We start from the raw sequence: 24,002 nt of genomic DNA on the forward strand, positions 1-24,002 counted from the left end.
ATCTACTTTAAACTCAACCCTGAATGTGCCACTCCCCCTGGTGCGAGGTGGAAATACAACTCCACTGCAGGGCAATCCTGAGTTTGCTGTCATATACCACCTACCAGCCTTTCCTAGCTTTGTTATTAAAACACCTTCCCTAACCACCCTCCCAACCACAGCTTACACAAATGCTCTGAAACTTATTCTTTCTGACCCTCAATTTCTTTGTACCTTGCTACATTGTTTTAAGAATTAAATGTGAAGTACTAAGCAAAGTACTTTGCACTTAAAAGTACTCAGTGGTAGCCAATGGCAATTTTGATGACGATGATAGAAGGAAGATAAAAAAATATGTGTATCTTACTTGTGATCCTTCTGAAGTACTTGTGTGCTTAAAAAGGCATTTTTAAATATAGTATATGATTGTTCAATTACCGGCTATTTAGTGAATATCTTCATGGTTCCTACTACTCAGAAAATGAGGGTAGGAGAAGGGGTTATAAAAAAGTATGAAATGTTTAAACAAGCTTTGTATTTATTTGTATGATTTTATGCATGTATGTGTTTAATTTTGTTTGTTTGTTTTTGAGAAGCAGGACTTTATAAAATAGTGAGAAAACAATAAAAGACTTGAGTTCCACATCTGTGGTCCAGAGCAAAAGTACTGCCAGAAGTCCTAGTTGTATTAGCTTCCTGTTGCTGTGTGAAAAATGACCACAGGTTTAGCAGCATAAAACAATGCCCACTTATTACGTCACAGTTCTCTAAGTCAGAAGTCCGGGGAGACCTCGATTACGGTCTCACAGGCCAAAATCAAGGGGTCAGGCATCCTGGCTCTTAACTGGAAGCTCTGGAGAAGAATTCACTTCCAGGCTTTCGAAGGCCCTTGGCAGAATTTTATCTTTATGGTTGTAGGTTCTTGCTGACTGCCTGCCAGCTGTCACTCTCAGCTCCTAGAGGGCACTCTGATCCTTGTAGGTGGCCTCTTTCATCTTCAAAGCCAGGAACTTTGCATCCTTCTTATGCTTTGAATCTCTCTGACTTTCCATTCTCCACCAGTTGGAGAAAACTCTCCTTTTAAAAGGGCTCACTTAATTAAGCCTAGCCCACCTGAAAGATCTCCCTATTTTAAGGATTAGTAATCATATCTGTATTGTCTCTTTTTGCCGTAAAATAATCAGTAAAGTGTTATCCTGTCATATTCACAGGGGAAGGAGTCATATAAGGATGAGTGTCATTGGGGTTATTTTTACATCCTGCTATCAGATTGGTGCTCAGCTAGGATAGTTTCTGGAGGCTCCCAGGGGTAAGTGAATCCATGGAGTGGAGTGAAGAGGTGAGAGAAGCCTCTTGGGTCATTGGGTGCAGAAATATGTGAAACTTTCCGAGTGCCACGGGGAAGCCGGAACTGTAGGGAGGGTACACCGAGAGTTGGTGCTTTCAAAACAGAACCCTGATATACCTGCTGGAGCTTTCATCACCCATTCTTTTCCTAAGGGAAACCACTGTGATGTCCCAAGGGGAAACTGATTGCAGTTAAAATGTTTTTGTCCTTCCACCTCTACCATATCCCCTGAAGTCCCTGCAAAAAAGGTGACTTTCCATATGACTTCACCTTTCATCCAACACCTTATTAAGGAGACTGTACCCCAATTTTTCCTTTTTCAATTATCTTCCTCTTTCCAGGCAAAATTCCTGATCAACTCAGCAAGATATTTACCTAATCAAATTAATTGATACCAGAGTGAATAAATGATAGAGTCAGATCTCTTCAAGGATATTGTATCCCCTAAGAAACCTAACCTTCAACCAAGAGCTTCAGAGGAAAAAAATTCCATTTTTGAAATGTTTAAAATTTAAAAATAAGCATACTGTGTATAAAAATCCAAACAATACAGAGTGAATGACATTTTCAATACTTAGAATCAGTACAATTTTAATGTTCTGTATAGAGGAGGTAATTATAAGCTTAATTAAAATATATTCTTTACATCATAGTACAAAAACACTTTTCCGTAAACATTCACCTATTAAATTGGTTGTAAATTGTATCAGTTTTAGGGATGTTAAAAATTAAAATTTAGTCATAATAGATTCCATCATGTTAGCACATGTTTAAGAAGAAAGAGTATGTAATAAGTAAATGCCTTATCAGGAAAACCCTAGTTTAAAATTAGCACGTTATTTGTATTCCTTATGGATCTCAGCACTTGAAGCCTCTATGTATTTTAATCCTTTATTTTCCTTTCACCCCACCTCCACCCCTTTATTCTTTAGACGGGAGGGTTGAGTGTGGCCCAGCTGATAAATTCCACTGTCGCTCTGAATGTGCTGGAGGCAGTGGCAAAGCTGGGGTTAAGGTCGCAGTGGTCAGGGACTTTGTAAAAATATGTTCTATATACCCTTAAGGTATAGACGGTTGATGTGAAGCCAATCCTGAGTTTGCTGTCATATTAGGACCTTTATATAGAGCAAAATGAGCCACATCCTCGACAATCTATTTTACAGCTGAATTTATTATAATCAGATGTATTCAGGAATGAAGGCACGTGCCTTTATGCCTAATTTAATATTTTCAGATTCGTTCCTTTTCCCCACCCTTCCATTATTTAACAGTTAGCTAAGTTTGATACCTTCAGGATCTCCTGTCTCTGGTCAGCAACCTCCTCAGTTATGCCTTTTCTGGAGTAAGATGCAGTAACTGTGAAATGGTTTTGTTAGAAATGGGGCACCAGGTCGACCTCCATACACTTCTGTGAGCCAGGCAATGAACTTCATGTGTAACTGGAGGTAAATGATAAATCTTACGACAGACCCAATGGTCAGACTCCTTGATACATGGAATTTGATTACAGCTTTCAGTCAGCTGTTTTATTGAAACCTGATATTAGGAATTTGACTACTAAATTTGTTAGTAAGGCCTTTTTCTTAGACTATTTTGTTTTAGAGTCATTTTGAAATATAGCTGTCTTCTTAATCATTGCCAATATCATGGTGAATTTAGTTAAAAAAACGCCTGCCAGATGTAGAAAAAAGACCTAACTGTGTAATGTTCTTGCTGTTAAGTTTGTTCGCGTAAGGACAATTTCTATTCATTACTAATCACATACTAGGAATTATTTACCACACTGATTTTTTTTCACAATCTCAGAATAAGTAGAATATTTAATTGAAAATGTCTTATTTTTGTGAAACAAATTGTTTAAAAGGTGTTGGTTTACAATATATGTGATTTTAGGAGGGTAGGAGGATTTTATGTTTCTGTAGTAATGCAATTTCTAGTGTTCTTCTGAGGAAAAGTACCATGAGGTATAGTAAGTTAATTACTGTCTCAAATATATTCGTGTATTATTTTTAAGTTAATAAAGTGTTTTCATGCAAAGTGATAAAATATTAATCCATTTGGGTATTGTTTTTGAACCTTAATTTACTCCTGATCCTTTGGAGATGGATTCATCAAGTGACTATGATTTCTTTTTTTAACCACTTCTGTCCCTTTTGGGATAGTAGCAATTATATTTTTACAGACTTAGCAGACCTAGTTGTTAAATTGTGGGGTGGATTTGTCTGGCTAGGGCTCTCAAATACGTAATTTAAAGCTATACGTTAACTGATAGTATGTTATGATAATTTTATTGATTTTGAAAAGATGTTTAGATAGAAGACAGCAAATATTAAATATATGGGCAAATTACAACGGAAACAAAATTAAGGAACCAACTTCTGGCTATTTGGAAGAGAATCAAAGTATAAACTATTGCTACTTTTTCTTCCCTTCTTTCATGCAGATAGGCAAATCTATGACACCATAAATCATGTTTTATCACCTAAAAGTGTTCTCTTTACCATCTGCCTTGCTCTTCTGTCACAGTTGAAGGCAGCATCCATCGTGGTATGTGTCCTGCTTTAGGATAACTTGATAATTCAAAGTCAGATTTCATAACAGGCACATTACAAAGTGATTATTTTTTCTATTTAAAAACAAAAACACTGTAGGCACCCTATAAATATTGACACTCCCAATGCATTTAAAAATACAGCTGTCTTTTAACAACAGACTGATTTGCAAGAGCTAATAATTTAGGATAAAACAAATTATATCAAAACTCATATAGTAAACTAACAGAAAAATGCGTGCTATTCACTGGAAAGTATTTTATACAATGAAGAGTTTCCTTCTGATAGATTTTGTGGTGTTTTTCGCACAACATTTACTTTGAGGGAGGAAATGGAACTGTCACTTTCGATAATATTTAACTCAAATAAGTCTCTACGTCTTTACTTACCATGTTCAGATTGCTCCAAATGAAGAGTGTGAGTTAACTTGATGTAGTACAGTGCAAAAGGAAAAGAAAAAGAAAAAAGGTCTAATCATCATTGCATTCACATTGGAAAGCAAAAATCTCCTGAAATTTGAAGTTAGATTAAGCAATTTTGTAAACCTTCGGTTTCTGACATTTCTTTACTATCAGGAAGCAGTGACTATTCTGTTTCTTTGGACTAACTGTCCAAAAACAGTTTTATTATAGTTGTAAAGCCCCCCCCCCCTTGGACCTCCTTGGGGTCATGTCCTCCTCCTAGTTTACTGTTTGTGCTATTGACTTTTTCAACTATTTAACGATATCCCTGAAATTATGTAAATTCCATAACTTTAGGGCCATATTTAAAGGAATGTTCTGCATTGCAAGTGAAATATTATGCTGTACTGATCAGGGTCTAATGAGGAAAGAAAAATGGCCAGTAATTTGAACACAGAAAATTTAACATAAACAATTACTATCACAATGAATTTGAATATCAGGGATTGGTGAATGAGAACTAAAGAATACAGGAATAGCAAATTAAGGAGCAACCACTCCCCTAGAGCTGAAACAGGCTGCCTGAGGAAGAGCTTCTCCCCAGAACTAAGATTCTCAGCTTGCTGGAGAGGTCCCTGGATGGTAGCTGAGCTGCTGTGGTGTGGTAGAACTTGCCAGAAATGTGCCCTTTAGGGTACTGGGGAAGGCTGTGCAGCAAGATGTCTCCCTGTGGGCATTCTGTTATGAAACCATCCAAAGAATCTCCCAGGGGAAGCTGTTGTCTGCTAGGTACTGCTGGCTGTCATTGCTGCAGGAGCCTGGGGTGGGGGAAGCCACCCACACGGCTGCAATAGAACATACCAGAACTGAGGAGAAAAACCCTTTCTTCTACTAGGTCTTTCCAGCACCTTTTATCCCTAAAGGTTACCATTACACCAGCTAATAAAAGAAAAATATGTTGCAAGCCCATGTCCATTTTTCCAAAGCAAGCAGTGAGGGTGGATTTGGAACTAGAGATGATAAATTAATAACTGGCATACAAGGGAATCCCTATCTATCCACTTGCAGGTTTTTGACCAAGGGCTTTCAAAAGCTGTTGTCTTGAACTTACTAGAAAATCAACTTACTATTTTCAATGTGTAATTTACTTGTCTATGGTAATTTTTTAAAGAAATTGACTTACTGTAACCACTCCTTATGTTACATTTTTGCTTTAACCAGTTCTTTGAAACAAAATAATCTATTTTTCAAGTATGTTGTAATTAATCATGATGAAAACTATTGTTTACAAAACCATGTGTCCAATATTATGTTGGAATGGGAGATTTTTAGTTTGCCGTGGAAATAGCTTATGTGTTACTTTAAGTATTATAGCAAATTAGTTTTCTGATGTTTCTTGCCTCTGCACTAGCATTACATTCTAAGTAAGCTCCAGGGGGACCAGGTTTGACTCGTTCTTGTTTACTGTATGTTACCAGCATCCTGCATAGTGAATGGCACATAATAGGTGCTAAGCTGATTAGTTATCTGTGCATGAATGAAAATGGATCACAACTGCCCAAGACTGTAGGTAAACTATTTTCATCACTGAAAAATACAAGAAATACCAGAACTAGTTATGTTTGTATAAGACATTGGTTATAGAATAATATATATGAATATATAAAATATATAAGGCCTATATCATATGTGTTAAAGTATAACAGGTTCTTTCCCAAGAATTCTCAAAACGTTTAAAAATATCATAGTTTGAAGAGCCACAGAAAACCTATGATTAGAAAATATCTATGGTGATACCATATTCAAAGAAAGATTCTTCATAAAGGCAGTGAATTTTACCAGAAGTCTCATTTACACATTCTGGAATGTGGTCATTTTCAAGTAGCATTAACTGTTATCTGTGGTTGGAGAAACTCTTCTTATTATCATCCTTGAGAGAAAGGATTTCCTTCATGTTGATGCCAACTTCATTTGTTGAAGACATATCAGTCTTGATGGAAAAGGAAAGCTTAGAGAAATAATGTTTATTATGTTTTATACATTAAAGATGTTAATTTATACATGTAGGAATGTTATAATGAAAATACATCATTATTAAGAGACTAGAGACTAAAGTTTTCCCCAATATTTTAGCATAGTATTTGTTACTGATTCTCCAAATCCAACACACCAACTCATGGTAGTTTAGTTGCTGTAAAGGAATGAGATAGAAGAGAGGAGGAGAAATGAGGACTGGATAGTCATAATCTTCAAATCTATCTATTAGGTTGGTGCAAAAGTAATTGCAGGTTTTGCAATTATTTTTAACCTTTTAAACTGCAATTACTTTTGTACTAACCTAATATCTTCCTGTCTAAAGACACAGTGGTGTCGAATCATTATTTCTGTTTTCTTACTAAAATTACTTTAAATTGATATTTCCTTAATACTCTCAGGAAGAATCATCTTTGTCCTCCTTAGCAAGTAGTAGAACTATTTCTTTCTCATTGGTAGGTAAAGAACAATATGAAATAAAAATCTGTATTTAGGTTGTATGTCAAGTTAATTTTTCTTAGCTTCTTTACTTAGTAGGATATAGGTTATATATTTAATATGGTATGAATAATGCAAATGAACTCACAACTGATACGAGAAAACGGTCATGATTAGTTCATATTTACTGAGTTCGCACTGGGCATATGGCATTGGTAATGTTTTGATAAAAACACTAAATCTTTGTGAATTGTTTTTTGATACTTTTGCTCTGTGTTATACTTGGTCCTTTAACTTTACGTTGAACTTGCAGACACGTTGAAATTCTGAAACTGCAAGAATGGCAGAGAAGAGGGCAAAGGAACTTTTTTTCCTCTTCTAATAACATAAGAAATAAAGGCCAAAGGTTTTATCAACTACAATTCCAACAATAACAGCAACAACACCCTAAAATGGCCTGCATTCATGAATCTGTGAGAGCCCTTGGGTGAAGGAGATAGTCATACAAATCACCTGTGTTCTTACTTGCCCTGTCACTTAAGTTATATATTGCCAATAGAAACCTTTTAAGCCTGGGAACCCAAGCAAAACACTGTGGATTCTCTGTTGTTTGTGATTTGGAACGCTAGGGGACAGCACTAAAATATTCCATAGTTTTTGGTTATTGATCACTTGCATACTGTATTATAAGTAAGAGATTTCTCTGTTAAAGACTTTTGAATGCCCTGTTGACTTCAGTGGATGAAAAAGCACAAAGAGAGATGAGCTCTTGGAGTCTATGATTTCAGCCTTTGTAAGATCGTAATTTGAATAATTTAGAGAAAGCTCGCAGGCTGTTGTTTGTTTGCAAGAAGATAGTAAGGCGTGATAAAGAATTGTGATTTTTCTGCTAAAAGTGTTTTGTTCTTTTCATTCTTTGGTGGTAAATATTTTGTATCAATTTTTATTTCTAATCTTATTTTCCAGGCACTTTGGAAAGACACGAAACGGGAGAGAGAGCAAGAATTATTCTTAATTGTTGTGATGATTCACAGTTTCTAAAGCCCGAATCTGTATTTTCAGTTGCCTCAGAGACACATAAGCACAAAAGTGTAGAACAGAGATCCTCCATCTCCTACCAGTTTGGGCCAATACCTTGCCCTGGTCTGCAGGTGGAGGCTTCGTGTAAGGTAAGTTCAAATCCAGTTGCTGCTTACAAATAAGGTTATCAACCCTGACTAAGAAGTTATACGCCTTCATAAATATGTGACAATCAATTATCAGCACAAAAACGAGAACTCAGGTGTGATTGATGTACCAGACACATCTACCAAGTGATCTTAGGTAAATCAGGATAACTTTTTGAGTGCTGATTATTCTTGGTATAGCGTTCTTTTAAACAAAATAGGTTCTAGCTTATCAAAACTGAGCCAATGCTATGTTAACTCTTTTTTAAAAATTTTTATATTAACTCTTCAATTCTTGATGGTTTTCCATGGAGAAGAGAAAAAAAACAAAAAACAAAAAGCCTGTATTCTGTGGTCTGGATCCATTTTTTTTTTTTTTCTTTTTCAGTTGAGAGTATTTGACCTCTTTTTATAGTTACAAATAAACCCAAAATGTATCAGAAAAACTGGATCATCATATGGACAATTCTTTAGATACATTCTGCAAGTAACTCTAGGATCACCAGCTTTTTAGGCTTCCAAGCCTCAGTTAATACACGATGAAGGAGTTTGCATTTATTTTCATAAACCAAGTCAACAAGCTTTACACAAATTTGGATGAGCTTTTTTATTTTTCAGTTCTAAATGTGATATAGTAATTTAATTTGATTTCTTTAAGGGACTCTTCCATCTTTTTGTCATCCACACTTCCATGTTATCTCCTCACTTTGTTATAATTATGTCATTCACATGCATACATTTACTGTAGTATTTTTTCATGTAAACATTTTCATAATATTACCTATTTCTTTTTAATGGCTGCATCATACTATAAATACTGTATATATACCAGTTACTGATATGAATTATTTTTATGGCTTAATATTTGGATTGTGTTTTATGTTTCACTTTTCTGAATAACACATCTCTGGACCTAAAGCATTTTTCATATTCAGTATTATTTAATAGGACACATTTCCAGAAGTGGTATTTCTAAGTCAAATTGTAGCTTATTTTAAGTTACATATTATTAACATTTTCCATTATTTTAATGATACAAAGACTGTTAAAATGCATTAATAAGGACTTTAAATAAAACTTCATTTCATCTCATGTACATATATAGTTAGAGGCAAAAAGATGTGTGATCTTCAAGAAAGATAGCTACTCAAGCTGTGCCTCAAAGTTGCAGGGCTGGGTGGGGGCACCAGCATATTACCTTCAGCATTTTAGGGTTAGAGACTTGATTTAGATTTTATCAGCCAGGTCAGGGTTTGTTAACCTTTTGAGAACTGAGTCACACTAACCAAACACCCAAGAAATGAATACATAAACTAGAATGATCATCATTTAACTTACAATGATAAATATAATTGCAATTCTGTTCATAACTCAGCACATTCTCGCTATAGCAAAGCTACAGGGAGTGTGGGAGAGGAGGGAGGTGGAATTATCTAACGGGGTCCTCGATGGACATGGAGTCATGGGGTGTTCATTCACTCACTGAGTTCCAAGGGTCTAACGCAGTCATCCCTTTCAGCCCAGTAGGGCTCTGTCTCCCTTGTTCAAGGCTGATATACATTAAAAACTTCCTACATTTTGGATTTCTCTTTTGAATGCTCTATGTAGGCCACCTACTTTTGTTTATACTTTCCTCCTTCGGATGTTGAAACCAGTGATTAGACTACAGCTAGATTAGACTACAGTGTTTTTTTTTTTTTTTTCTTTTCTCATTTCATCAACTTGTTTTTAGGTTTCCCAAGACTGTTTTTCATGTTCTTAACTTGAAAGATGTCATGTTGTATAAGGACAGTTATATCAATATGATAAAATTTTGACATTCACAACTGAAGATGAAAGTCGTATGGTCTTAGTCTCCTAAGGCAGGAAATTGAACCACACTTACGTATTATAAGGGTGGGATAAATAAAGCCCAGTGAGTGAGCCCAGCTGACTACCAAGAATTCCCATCTTAATGTGGCTTTGTTGCTCTCTATTCACAATGGAGGGTGCATCTTCTAGTGGGAATTATATGCTAGCATAGTTCATGAGAACTTAGAGATGTCTTTTGACTCGTGCATGTCTGATGTCTAGAGTCTGCAGGAGCAAATCTCATTCAAGTGCCTATTTTACTAGTTTAATTTCCAGAAGGTAAACTGATTCCTATCTGTTTCAGTTTCTTTAGAGGATCTTAGAGCTACCCTTTAGACAGTGATAATGATATAAATAGATTTCATTTTCTTTATATAATTTTCTTTCCTGACTTCAGGAAGCAGTAAAATGCTAGGGTCTCAGTTTCCTACTCTGAGGCCGATTCCCACTCTGTTTCTTAGCTGCTGCCCTTTACCTTAAAGAACTACAGTTTCCAACCTTCAGCCTCTACAGAGCCAGAGAACCGAATTAGACAGGACTATCACCACCTTTTTTCCCATATGCTGTACTTCTAATATTATTGACTTATTGTTAACTAGTAACAGTAAGCTTTCATATTTGTGTGTCTCTTAATTATATCTTGTCCAATTATGCCCTGCATACCTTCATTTCATCCTCAGAGTTAAATCATTGAGCTTGTTTTATCCTAATCTTCTTTTAGTTATAAATTTGATAAGCATGAGATTTCAAGAGTACTTAGAAATTCTCCATTCTCCTATCGTTAATATTGTGCCACGCTTCGTGAGTTTTCACCAGAAAAAAAAAAAAAACAGTTTTCAAGTAGAGGACCTAAATGATACTCATTTTAGAGGTAGGAAAATAAGCTTGTGAAATTCAGCACTGAGGTTACTCTGTTTCAGGATTTTTTTGTTGTGGATTTTATGAGACACAGTGAAATAGTTTTGAATAGCAGTGTGAACAATTTAAATGGAAGAAAGCATATAATATCATCTGTGTGGTGAACTCTTTCTGTTTGGCAGTATTTACAGTTTATTAGAATACTCTATTCCCATTTTCTTCCTGCATTGAAGAGTGCATATGGATTTGGGAAAAGGTTTTAAAGAGAACAACAAGTACAATAAAACTTTTTTAAAAAACAAGTCCAATTTGAACTGCTAGAGGAGTTGAATTTGTGCAGCTAGACAAAGAAAAATCTTTGGGGGTAGGAGAGGACCAGGATTTTAAAGGATTTAAAGGAATACAATATTATATTAGTGATGGGAAACTGCTTTTCGCAGATTCTACTGTGGATAAAACAAGATAGAAACTGTTTAAATTGCAGTGGGAGGAAATTAGCTTCAAAGTTGGAAATAAACAACCTTATTAAAATCATTTTTATGTGGCTGAGGTCTTTGTAGCTTCATTTTATTTTAAGGAGAGAAAGCCTATTTTGTCTGATGGCTGGTTGGTTTTAAATTATTTTCCTGCATTTCTTGTCTGTAAAATGATTAAAAGGATAAACTGGATTATTTCAACTGCCACAATTTAGACCCACTGTAGTGTCATGGGAATGTCTTTTTAAAACTGATTTTCTATAAAACAGCTCCCCCTGGATGCTTATTTATAGCTGCACTATTTAATATGGTAGCCATTAACCATGTATGGCTAGTGAGCAGTTGAAATTTGGCTAGCACTGCATGTTAAAATGATATTTTGGATATATAGGGTTAAGTAAAATACAAAGGGTGCCAAAAAGATGTACGCACATTTTAAGAAAGGAAAAAAATACTGTATTAAAATTGTAATATAATGACTAGATGCTAGCATTCATTTGATTAACACCATCTTTTGAGTGAATGTCATATACTACACATTGCTATGTAATTCAATTCAACTTCAAAAAGTAATACGTAGATAACGTCTCTTAAAATGTACGTTTTTTTGACACCCCCAGTATATTATTAAAATCAGCTTTACCTGCATCTTTTCATATTTTTTTTAAATATGGTTACTATGCAGCTTAACATTACATATGTGGTTTGCATTTTATTTATATTATGCAACGTTCAACTAGACCAGGGATAAGTAAACTTTTTTGTAAAGGAAATATTTATGTAAATATTTTAGGCATTGCAGGCCAGATTTTGACTGTTATAATTATTCAGCTGTGCTGATGGAACATGGAAGCCACCACAGACCGTTCTTAAACAAGTATGGTTGTGTTCCAGTAAAACTTTATTTACAAAAACAGGCAGTGGACCAGGTTTGGTGCTCACTGACCATAGTTTGCCAATTTCTGATCGATATGGTCCTCTCTGGACTTGGAGCTCATAAGGTACTAGGAAGAAGTAGCAAAAGAGCCAACAGCTCCCCTCTCCCTAGATACATGAATTTTTAATAAAACGTATCCCAACTTCTTCAGCACTATGTGGAATGTAATCCAAAAGACCTTGTATCAAGTCTATTCCCGAACAGAATTCATGAAAATCTTATGGTTGTAAATCTGCCCTTTGTAGAAAACAAATGTGCACATTATAGCTCCTAATCCAAGTAAGATTTTTTTGATGGAATTTTCTTTAATTCACTTACATGTGCATCTTTATCTAAACATATAAAATGGATTATAAATAAAGAATGCACTTACATTTACTTATATTCCAGTTGAGCTTTCTAGAAATATGCTTGTAATTTTTTAACCTTTAGTTGACCTTACGGTGATGTCTGTTTGGTGACATTTGCTGAAAAATCTTATTTGAGCTTTATCCTGCTACCTGTCATAAAACACAGTTGGTGCACCACTAGGTGCACCAATAGAAAACTGAACCACACTACTCCTTATTACTTCATTAGAATGAAACATTAGTCCTTTCATATTTTATGACACAAGAACTTAACCAAAATAAAACCAGAGTAGTTTCTAAATGGTAAGATTTCAAAATGTCACCTGCAAATTTACATGTATAAATATGAAATAATAATGCATTGCTGCAATATTACATTGTTGCAAATTAACTCCATTTTTATTGAACTATCTATATTTTTATTGTCAAAATTGAATCACTATAGGAAAGAACGCACAATATTTATTTGAAAACAATTGTATTATGTAGGGATAAATCTTCAAGATAGAATGAAAATTTTCACTTTCTTGATCAGTAGTGAATTTTTGATATGCTCGTTTTAATGGAATAAACAGCATATAACTGTTTTTTTCTAATGTAGAAAATATTTTGCATTGCTTTTATAATTTTAAAAGAAAAATAGATTTTTATTATTAGACATGCAAGTCCTTCATGAAAATATAGGAATTTCTCTCTATGAACATCGGAATAACGTTTTTGTTTTAAGTGTTTTGATTTTGTGAATCCCAACTAAAACTATATTGCCTAAATGATAAAACACTCTTCCTAGTAAGATAGAATAGAGAAATATATTAATACAATAGTGGAGATATATACAAGGCAATTTGCTTTTTGAACACATGTGAAGTGATGCAAATTTGTGACAGTATAACCACTTCTCATAAGTATTATATATGTATGTATATTTTATAAAAAATATATGTATGTATATTTTATATACATACATACATATATTTTATATGTATATAATATATATTAACGATTATAAAGTTAATTAAAAATTTCCATAATACTTAAGACTTTTTTTTATAGCCGCTTTAAGAAGAATGTCCTTTTTCTCACTTTGTGGTATGAGTTTAAACATTTTTTGGTAAAAAGCTACCTCAATGTTGAGGAAAACTATGAAAAGCATATCATATCTTTGTTTCAAAACTAATTTAGGAGGTCTCAGAGTCACTCTGAAAAGTAGGAAATGCACCATTAAATGACTCCAGCTGTCCCCTCACACACAGAAGCAACTTTGGATTTCCTCACAAGACTTCAAAGCCTTACTCGTATCTGAACATTCGTTGGCCATGCAAATCAGAAGCACAAAGAAAGAATGCTCATATTTCATGGTGCGTGGCTGGTGGAAGTCCTGCATTGTGCCGCACGTGCCGGTGGGGAGTGCCAGGGACAGAAGGACACTGTTCTACCTCGCGTGACAAATGTCATTAACACCAGATCCATATTAATGTTGTCAAGTTCCCTTGATGTATTTAAACAGATTTTAATTATTTTCAGCATCCAAAGGCCTGAAATATATAGCCTAATAGTTCTTCAAAGAAAGCTTACTTAATGTGTGAATGTAAAACCTCTCATAAAAATGAAACTTTTACATTGGCCTTAGTCATTGACATAGGTTATTCATCAAGTCAGCAATTTGTGTGGCAAAGTGCCATTTGAATAGTGTATTGTTAGGATACTTATGGTCCACTTGACAAGGGCTCTTGCTGTAAATAGTGCAATTTGACTCCAGCTGTTAAAGAGTGGCTTTGACAGCAGCCAAATAGAATGGAGATGCCTTACCGCACCGCGGAAAAATCAATATTGGTTTCTTGTTCATAGTAACCTGTTCTTTTCTCTTCTGCACATTTATAAACGACTATCAAGGGTTTAGAAGTGGAAGTTTAAATATTATTTTAAATGTAATTCACTTTGAGTTTCAAATGAAGACTTGTGATAAATGGTACAAGTGTGGAGTTTTAGGATATTATTTCCACCCCCTGGTTCATGTTTAGTCACAATTACAGTTCAGTTGCGTTTGGATTCTCCAGCTTCAATAGAAAAGAATTAGTGTTAAACATGGACTCAGAACCGTGTGCCTATTGTATATTGTCGATGCAATTATTCTTCTTTTTGATTTCCTTATCAATTTATCTTGTGTGTCCCTCCCATCTTCTCTGTGTGTGTACCTTTTTGTATAGATGGCAGGGTTCTTTGTAACAGCACCCATAGCAACACCCACAGATGTTGACAACCAGTAATGTCCTCGGTATTGTCCAAGATTTCCCTGAAGCAGACCTTGCTGGTTTTGAAGAGTTTTCTAGCAGTTTTCAGCAATTCAAGGTTGCTATGATACCTGACTGGCAGTAATAAATATTGAATCTATTAATTACGCTAACTACATGCAAGGGATCTTTTTTCATTGCATTTCTCTACTGTTGCTGGCTGTTATGTTTAAGATACAGTGGAAGAAGTCAAATTATATACTCAAGATGAGAAAAAAAAATGTTTCAGGAGTTACCTTGAATCCTGACATCGAATTAAAAAAATTCCCAGGTATAAAAATCTTTTAGCTGACTGTCGATTGCCCAGGATTGCAGATACAATTTATTTAGATCATTTCTAGTTTTGATTGAATTTGATTTTGAATTTTTTATGTTGTTTTCCTGAGATGTCATAAGTTTTCATGTAAGGTGTGCTGAGCAGGATTTGAAAGAGCTGTCATTTTGAACACGGAAAATGCTGAGATAATGTGTACTTTCTCAAATGCCTTTTTCAGTGAAGGCTGCTAAAAGAGCCATCTTCCTATTACTGATCAACTCTGCATTTATTGAATTTGTGGCTAAGATGGCAACTGAAAATTCATAAAGCTGAAAATATAATTGTGTACAAAGACCTTTAACGTTAGTTCAAGGTCAGTGTTATTGTTTTTATAATTGCCGAGAGGCAGTTGTGATTTCCACCAGAGAAAGGGTTTGTTCTACTTTGGTTTTAGCTGGTTTCAAAAGTATTATCTCTTCTGTTAATTCTAAAGTAAACCTTTTCACTAAATAAATATTTGTGTTATCTTTTTAGTGCGAGATTTAGCCTAGATCTATCTCAGTTTCATTCTCTAACCCCACAATATTCATTAACCTTGTAAGAAACATGGGCATATAATATTATAACTTTCTTCTTGAATTAAACATTCTGATTGTACTCATCAATTGACTTGTGGGGTAGGGATTCTAGCATAGAAATATGAATACAAGTTAAACATAAAAGACATAATTTTGTATTTAGCTTAATCGAGGGACAGTGTAGCATAATTTATTAAGCATATTTTTAAAATTTGCTTTCATTTGCATTAATGATTTTATACAGTTATTTTAGAAACTATGAATTCTGTAATCATGTCTATCCTGTATTACCCACCCATAACCATTTAAGGGCTTTTTTTTCCCTCCCTCATTTCTTCTTTCCTTTTCTACCTGTTTTCTTCTCAGTTGTAAATTGTTTTTGCCTTTTAAAACCTGTGACATTTCCAAGTATGTTCAGACCCAGCTTTTTGTAGGACCCAATGATGGACCTATTCAATATACTGATAAAGGTCTTTGTCTGCTGGGATAGAAATTCACTCCAGTGGACTTAGATGTTCTGTTATTGAGAAACTTGCTGGTTCTGATTAAAAGCTGATGGTAAATGTTACCCCTTTATAGAAACTTGGTTCCCTTGGTAACCAAGTTGATGTCTCACATCAGTAATATGTTGTGTTTATATCTTATTTTTGATGACTACCCCAATGGATGATATTGTCAGGTGTAAAAAAATGAAGTTTGCAGAAATTCAAATGTTGAGTTAACCTAAAGGGTTAGTGGATTATCGCAGGAAAGAAAAGAAGGAAAATAAAATCTTTCTTCTTGAAAGCTGATAATCTCACTTATTGACTGAGAATACCATCTGGACCCATTAAAAGGAACCCCAACAGGAACAGTACTTCTGTCCCAATGACTTATGTGAAAATGGGTCCTAGGAGAGCAGCAAATGTAACAGGAAGCAATTCTCAGGGAAAAAAAAAAAGCATTTATTCTCATGAAATATTTTCCCTTTGTTGGTAAAAACAAAATGTATTAAGATATTAGCTTTATTCATTGGAACTACGAATGTGAACTCATTGAAAAATATATCCAGCTAATATCCCCATGTATTTTTCTGAATTGCATTTTGATAGTGACATCCTGGAGGCACAACGAGTTCTCTCTGCATGCACAAGTGGCATTAATACAAGTAATGAGACAAATGACATTATTTGAAATTTTCTACATACTACAAATCTCATAGAAATGGATGTTTGAATCCTAAATGAAAATGTCCTGGAAATGGCTGTTGTAATCCTAAATTAAAATACCTTACATAAGCTTTTGCTCTAGCTATGATTATTCCTACCAGGTATAAAAAATGGCCATAATAGGCTGCTGTGAGCAGCAGGGACTTCGTATGCATGTTTAACTCCATGCACATCCACATAGGACTGATCATTTTAGATTTTGTTGTTGTCAGTCTTGGCTTCATATATTGTCCAAGACATGATGGGTTTTTTGGAAGCCATTATTCAAGTTTACAAAATACAACTTTGTTATTTTCTTCCCAGATCTCACTAGAGGTCTGTGGTTATTACAGAAAACTTGGCCTGGTCCATTAACTCTGGTAGCAAACGTTTAGTTTTCCTTTTTGCTTCTTGAACTCAAATATGAATTTGAATGCATAAATAGTAGTAATGGCGGGGTACAGGTTCACCAGAACCTTTGTTTCTAGTTTTAGCATTGTAGCATATTAGAACAGCAAGTGGTCCAGTTACCGGGTCTCTCCTTTTCCCTTTATTTACTTAGGACTATTTTGGAGCCCAGTCTTGACTGAATCGTATGTAAATTGGTTCTTGTCTCTACTCTCTTAGTCCTAGTGTAACTGAATCCATTGATGGATGGACTCTGTAACCAGGCTCCAACCTGCCAAATTTCTCTCACTGCTGGGTTCCCACATTGTGCTGTCTTCATTTCCCCACTCCATTTTCTTGAACATTCATTGCCAACGAAGCTTGGGATCTAGTGTACTACAAAGTTGGATGTTTCTGTAGTCCCAGAATTTCAGAATTCCCTGCTTTTGCTGTGATTAGTTGATAGGATTTAATTTTGGCTTGGATCTCTGAATTTCATTTTTTCTGTCTGATCACTCTGCTTAGTATACCTCTTCTTTTCAGGTTGCCTCTCTAGGAACACAATCCTCAATCTCTACTCTCACTGATGACCACTCTGGGTTCTTCTGCCTGATCCCTTCGAGATGATGGTGTTTTAGTTTTCTTCTGCTATGTAATACATTACACCAATGTAGAGGCTTAGAACAATACACATTTATTATATCACCATTTCCCATGTTCCATGAGTCCAGCAAGGCCTGGCTGGGTTCTCTCTTCAGGATCCCACATGGCCAAAATCCAGGTGTGTGCTGGGTTTGCTATATCATCCAAAGCTGAGCATTCTCTTCCAAGCTTATTCAGGTTATTGGCAGAAAGCAGTTCCTCATGGTTGTAGGACTGAAGTCCCTGTTTTTTGTTGGCTGTTGACCAGGGGCCACACACTCCTTGCCACATAGTCCCCGTCATCCACAGTGGAGAACTGGTGTATAAAGTCCCCTAGTACTTTGAATTTGTGACTTGTCCCTCTGCCACCAGCCATAAAAAACTCTGCTTTTAAAAACTCAATGTGATAAGGTCAGAACAACTCAAATAATCTATTTTAAAGTCATCTGATTTGGAACCTTAGTTACATCTGCACAATCCCTTCAGGACAGTACCTAGCTTAGTGTTTGGTTGAATAACTGGAAGAAGGTATATTTCATCAGGGTCTTAGAATCTTGGGGCCAATCTTAGAAGTCTGCCTACAGATTGAAGTCATTCTATCTCAGGGTGGCTGCTATTTTAGGATTATTGCTCTCTTATTCTGGTTCTGGAACATTTAACCTCTGCCTAAATGTTCTGATTATGAGTAGCTATCATGGTACTAATCGCTTCTGAAATTTGAATCAAGTCTCTTGTTTCCCTTTGGGACCTCTTCAGCCTATCTGTTCCTGCGAGGAGTTAGCTTGTGCTCTAGCAGATCTGTCTGTCTTATCTCTCAGGCCAAACCATGTTTGGCAAAAATCATAGTGTGGCATTCATCATGTGATCACATAGCAGACTATGGAAAGAATAACATGGTCCTGTCTCTTTCTACATGATTATCATGATGCTTAAGTTAGAAAATAATTTGACAGTTGATATGGTTCTCCAAATGTAAGAAGTTACCTAAATTGAGAACGTTCACAAAATGTGTTATCATACGATTGGCAGTCCAACATTTGTAATTACTAGGGACCTATCTTTTATTCAACTCTGTCACTTATAATTAAAGTCAAGTTGATAGATGGTAACAAATTGTTTGTCTTTAAGATCTCTTAAGCATATTTTGTCTTTATGCCTTTTATGTTTAGTTATGCTAATGATCAGCTTGACCAATCTTTAGAACATACGTTTACCTTAGGCATGACATTTTTGATGTTAACATGGATGTCTGGAATTTGTCATGTGAGTAGCAGAAAACTACTAGCTTTGAGTATATTTCATAAAAATTTTATTTGCCTTTTTATGACAGTTCCATTAATCATGACAAATTATGCCACTGAAATATAAATCTAACTTAAATGACCCACCCTTCTATCTTACTCAAGGGAGCAGTTGGGATCAGATAGAGCAGATTCAGTGAGCTGCACCAGGAGTGAGTGCTCAGATAACACACAGACCCTCAATGATGGCTTGCTTCAGTGTTCTTGAGGCCCAGTTATGGGGCCACAGCTTGATGGTTTTTTGCCTTAAACTAGTATTTCATAATCCATTGATTCTAGGACTAAGCTCTTGTATTCTAAAACATTATATTATTCTTTATCAGAATTGAGTTTTGTAACAGGAAGTAATTATCAAAATCTGTTTATCTTTTACTAATGGATTAAACTTAAGGTTTTTGGCCCTTATTTATCTATCTGGGGGAAAAAGCGCGTTTAAGTGGTACCTAATTCATAGGCAAATCATAAAATATCAGCAGGACTAAGCAATATAATTTACAAGATACTCAGTACTTCATTATGTATAAATGATACAGCACATCCCTTACAACATTTGCCTAATATCTTCTTGATAAATCATTTAATATGATTGCTTCCAATTCCCATTTTCAGGATATGCTGAATTCCATTCAGAGTACACGTGCAGCACCACATTATAATTAAAAGTTTCCTCACTTGAGAATTAAAGCAAGAGTAGCCGGTAGTTAATGAGTGATACTTAGGGAAACATTTTAATTCATTTTTATTATCCTGTGGTGATTTTTTTCCCCAAATTCTAGACACCTTGATGCACAATCAAAACCTGGAAAATGTCCTCTTTAATATTTTAAAATAGTCATAAAGTTCAAATGCCAAGTAGTATTATTATTAAGTAATTTTTACTATATCTCCTAAACTGGAACTCTATCTACTCTTTTCTTAACAATAATACTTTCTGAGTTTTAGGTTTGATTTTGACAGTTGGGGTAACTGTCCTGTAAAGATTATACAGATTCTTCAGCCATATGACTTTCCAATCTGTTGAATTCACATCACAGTTTACGAATTAGTCTTTTTAACTTCTACTGGCATGACCTGCATGGGGAAGAAAAGAGGCTCAGAAATGGACATTCAATTATTATTAATTTGAGTTGTATTTATCCTCAGAATAAAGTCTAAAATTATGAAGTGTACATGAAAAATATATTGAAAAATGTCAACTGTAGATTTGGGAGCAGAACCCAGATTTTTAATTCCCAGCTACTTAGTCTGATTAAAGAAACATATCATCCTCTTACTGCTAGTATTCCTCCAGACTGTTTTCGCTCTGATTCTTTACCTTGACACCTAAGCTTCAATGTCACTTCCCCATAAAGTAGCACCCGACCTTCCATTCTCTTTCTCAGTATCATTTTTATGTCATTTTTTGTCTTCCACACCCTTCACGACAGCATAAACTCAAAGGGGCAGGAATCTCCTTTACCAGTTTATCACAGTATCATCCAGCACATGTCTGACACAAGGCAGGCATTCAGAAACATTTGTTGAATAAACGCATGAACTGAATACTACTCAAGTTTACACATGAAAAATAGATGGTAAGAAAGTGGAAAATCCTTCCACTTTCAGGAAAAAAATGAAAATGACTGCCAGAAGAAAAAAAAATACATTTTTGTCATTCAATTGCTTTTAGTCCACCTTGGATTTACATGTGACTTGAGCTTACAGAGGGGAGTGACCTAGCAGAAATAGTCAATAATGGCAAAGAGGCTATTAAAACACAACAGCTACCCCACTGATATTTAGACACCAGTCCCAATCAATTCAAAAGTTTATAAGCTATATCAATATTTAGACTATCCCAAACCAATTCAAAAGTTTATAAGAAAAAAAATGTATTAAACACTGGTGATGAAATTTAGGACGTTCCACATGTTGGGGAGGGACGATTCACCATAGGCAAAATGGGCACAAGAGTAAGCTGATACAGAGTCACAAAGAAAGATGAAAAGGCAACGTGTTTATATAGTTTCTTAAACCAACCAAGTTTACATTATTGCCCCATTCACTTGCTCTTAAATCTCAGGCTCCTTTTTCTAGTAATAAAATTATCTAAAATAAGCACCAAAAAACAGCCTGAGGATTGTATTGTAGATCACGGGCCCTTTGCTCCCCTTAAATAATTACTTTACTCAGCCCTCCCCTCAATACAAACACCCCGAAGCCAGCAACAATCTAATCAACAGGTTTGTAATAACTTTTAGAGCTATAAGTGTAATAAACATGAAGAGGCCTGACTTATGTTTCATTTCCCAGATGCAAAGTCTTTGGCACAATCCTGCATCCCTCAAGTGGCAAACATCACTTCCTGCTTTCATAGATCATTGGGAAATGGCTGAACTCTCTCTCTCCTCCAAGGTTGGCGAGGAGAGGGCTGATTCCACTTTGTGATGTATATGACAGCAAACGCTCTTCAGTACCTCCCTATTGTGGGAACATAGGGCGATGTGCTGGCTTAGCCGTGGCACGAGATGCTGAGCCTCGGAGGATTTGCTCTTCCTTGTCTGCTTGCCTCCAGGGAGAAGGTGTCTCAGTAATTGCAGACAAGCCTCGTGCCTGCTCCTCCAGGTAGCTGCCCTGCTGACTCTGCTCTCTGTGCATCTCTGTCTAATCTCATGTACCGGAGATGTTCTCCTCTTCACTTATTCAAATCCCACCTGTACTACAGCATCTGCTAGTAAAACACTTGTAAATTAACTATGGATGACCTGGTTCCTTTACACGTACTTATTTGTTTTTATCTTCTCAAGTGGGCCTTAAGCTCCTTGAAATGAAAGAACTGCTCTGTCAGCATAGTATATAAGTTTTGTCACATGGGATAGAGAACAGAATATTGATTCTGGAAATATTCATTGAATACCTACTGTGTACCAACCACTTTCCTGGATACTAGAAATTTCAACCAAGTCCTGGCGTTCTTGGCACTTCACATTTCTCGGGAGAGGCGATACACCAGAATTTAAAAACAAAACAAAACAAACAAGCAAAGAAAAAAAACAATGCCGGACAGTACAAAAGGCTCTGTAGGGAATTGATAACAGGTAGTGTGTGTGATAGGCATGCCTGGGGATTTACTTCTAGGCTGAATGGTCAGAGGTCAGAGCAGGTAGCACTTATACTGTCTGAATGGCAAGCAGCAGCCAGCCTCTAGGCAAAGCAGAAAGTCTAACGTAGGCATATGCTTGATGTAGGCAGTGGAGCCAAGAAGGCCAGTAGGACTGGAGCGAAGGGCGTGGGGAGGGAATGAGAAGTCCACATTGGAGTGAGGGAGGGCACTGTGCGGGGGCTGATACCCCAAGTACACAGCTAGCGTTCTAGTTTCAGTACTAAGGGGAGAGTCTCCATGGTGTTAGTCAAAAGGAGTGATGGGATCTGATTTATGTTTTGAAAAGATCACTTTGGTTGCTATGTGGAAAATCGGACTAGAGAAGAGGGATGTGTCGTCAGGAAGAGGAAGCTATTGCATAATTGCAGCGAGGAAAGGAAATTATTAATTGGTGTTGAGTTTTTGAACACCTAATTGGCAAAAGCTATGATATAATATATGTGCTCTGGTAGACCTAGATCTCAAAGTCCACTAGACCCCTGTCGATGGTGAGACTGATGCTGTACACAGAATGTAGGAAATAATGTTAGGTCTAAATCTTAATGGATGAATAAGATTTTCCTTTGGGGAACAGCAGATCCAAAAGCCCAGAATATAATGACAGGTGTTGAGTAAGGGATTGATGAGAAGTTGAAATGACTAGAGATAGAATTACAGTGGGAATGATGGAAGACGACTGTGTCTTATATTCCTGCCGGAAAATAAAAAGAAGTCTTTGAACCTGGCTTTGGACATCTGAGAGCAACTTATGTTTGTAGTGGAAAATCACATAAATGATACATAAGCAACCAATACAACCTTAAGATAGAGTCCTCTATTAAAGTATAACGTACCTGAATCAAGGGGATTTAACACCTTAAATTGCATGCTTTATAGTTATATTGTGGTTTTGGCTAGGAAAAGAAAGTTTTGTATACACTTAAAATTCCTCTTAATTTAGAATAGGCCAGCGTTGGCAACCTTTTTTCTGTAAAGGGCCAGATTGTAACTATTTTTGGCTTTGTGGACTATAGTCTCTGCCACAGCTACTCAACTCTGCCTTTGTAACACCAAAACAGCCATAGATGATACATAAACAAATGAATAATTCTGTGTTCCAGTAATATTTTATTTACAAAAAACAAGTGGTAGGCAATGTTTAGCCTGTTGGCCATGGTTTTCTAACCCCTGCAGTACGCAATACTGTGATTAGATTCCAATATAATTCAGTGTAATAGGCCACAAGGAGAAGAGTAGAACTTTTCACTGGAAAAAAAATGTATTTGATTATTTTTATTAACACATATTCTTGTAAGGCCCCATCTTTGCTAAAAGTTGTAACTGTTTTCACTCAGTTTTTGAGCCCTGGTTTCTGAAATCTGTTTTGGCTTTTGGGTTATTTTTGTCTTCTTTCCCCAACGCTTACTTCTTCAAGGTAGTCTACAACCTTGATCTTGTCGAACCATTACTACATAGATATGTGGCAATTTATTGTTATATGGTCCTTAGAAAGAATTTGTGTCCTCAGTTAGGCTTTTTATTAACTTTATATTATACACTTTTTTTTCTTTTTTAGGTGATGATATTCTCTAAGTATTTATTTCAATGTAATAAATATGTGTTAAATTGAATTGACTAAGCTATCTAGTGACTACAGAGACATATACCAATGGTTATTCTTTATGTAAATACACATAAGAATCATTTCAAACAGAAGAAGCTCATGTTGTTTGTTTGTTTGTTTCCTTTGGTCCTTTTGTCTTCTTAGTGGTAAACCAATTCTGACTAAGTCATTTTTCTTCAACCTACATCCTTTCTGACCTTTGGGCCAATTATAAGCTTATTAGTA

General features: G+C 35.6%; 1 protein-coding gene across 3 annotated transcripts in view; it reads left to right on the plus strand.

The window, feature by feature from the left end:
• WDR72 (WD repeat domain 72) overlaps window positions 1–24,002 on the plus strand; it is a 204,887-nt gene that overhangs the window by 72,427 nt on the left and 108,458 nt on the right. For all 3 annotated transcript variants that reach the window (XM_033107033.1, XM_033107034.1, XM_033107032.1), the window contains exon 14: window positions 7,719–7,921. In XM_033107033.1, the coding sequence (XP_032962924.1) occupies window positions 7,719–7,921 (203 nt within the window). The remainder of the gene's footprint in view (window positions 1–7,718; window positions 7,922–24,002) is intronic.

The sequence above is a fragment of the Rhinolophus ferrumequinum genome, chromosome 6 (genome assembly GCF_004115265.2).
Source record: "Rhinolophus ferrumequinum isolate MPI-CBG mRhiFer1 chromosome 6, mRhiFer1_v1.p, whole genome shotgun sequence".
Classification (NCBI taxonomy): domain Eukaryota; kingdom Metazoa; phylum Chordata; class Mammalia; order Chiroptera; family Rhinolophidae; genus Rhinolophus; species Rhinolophus ferrumequinum.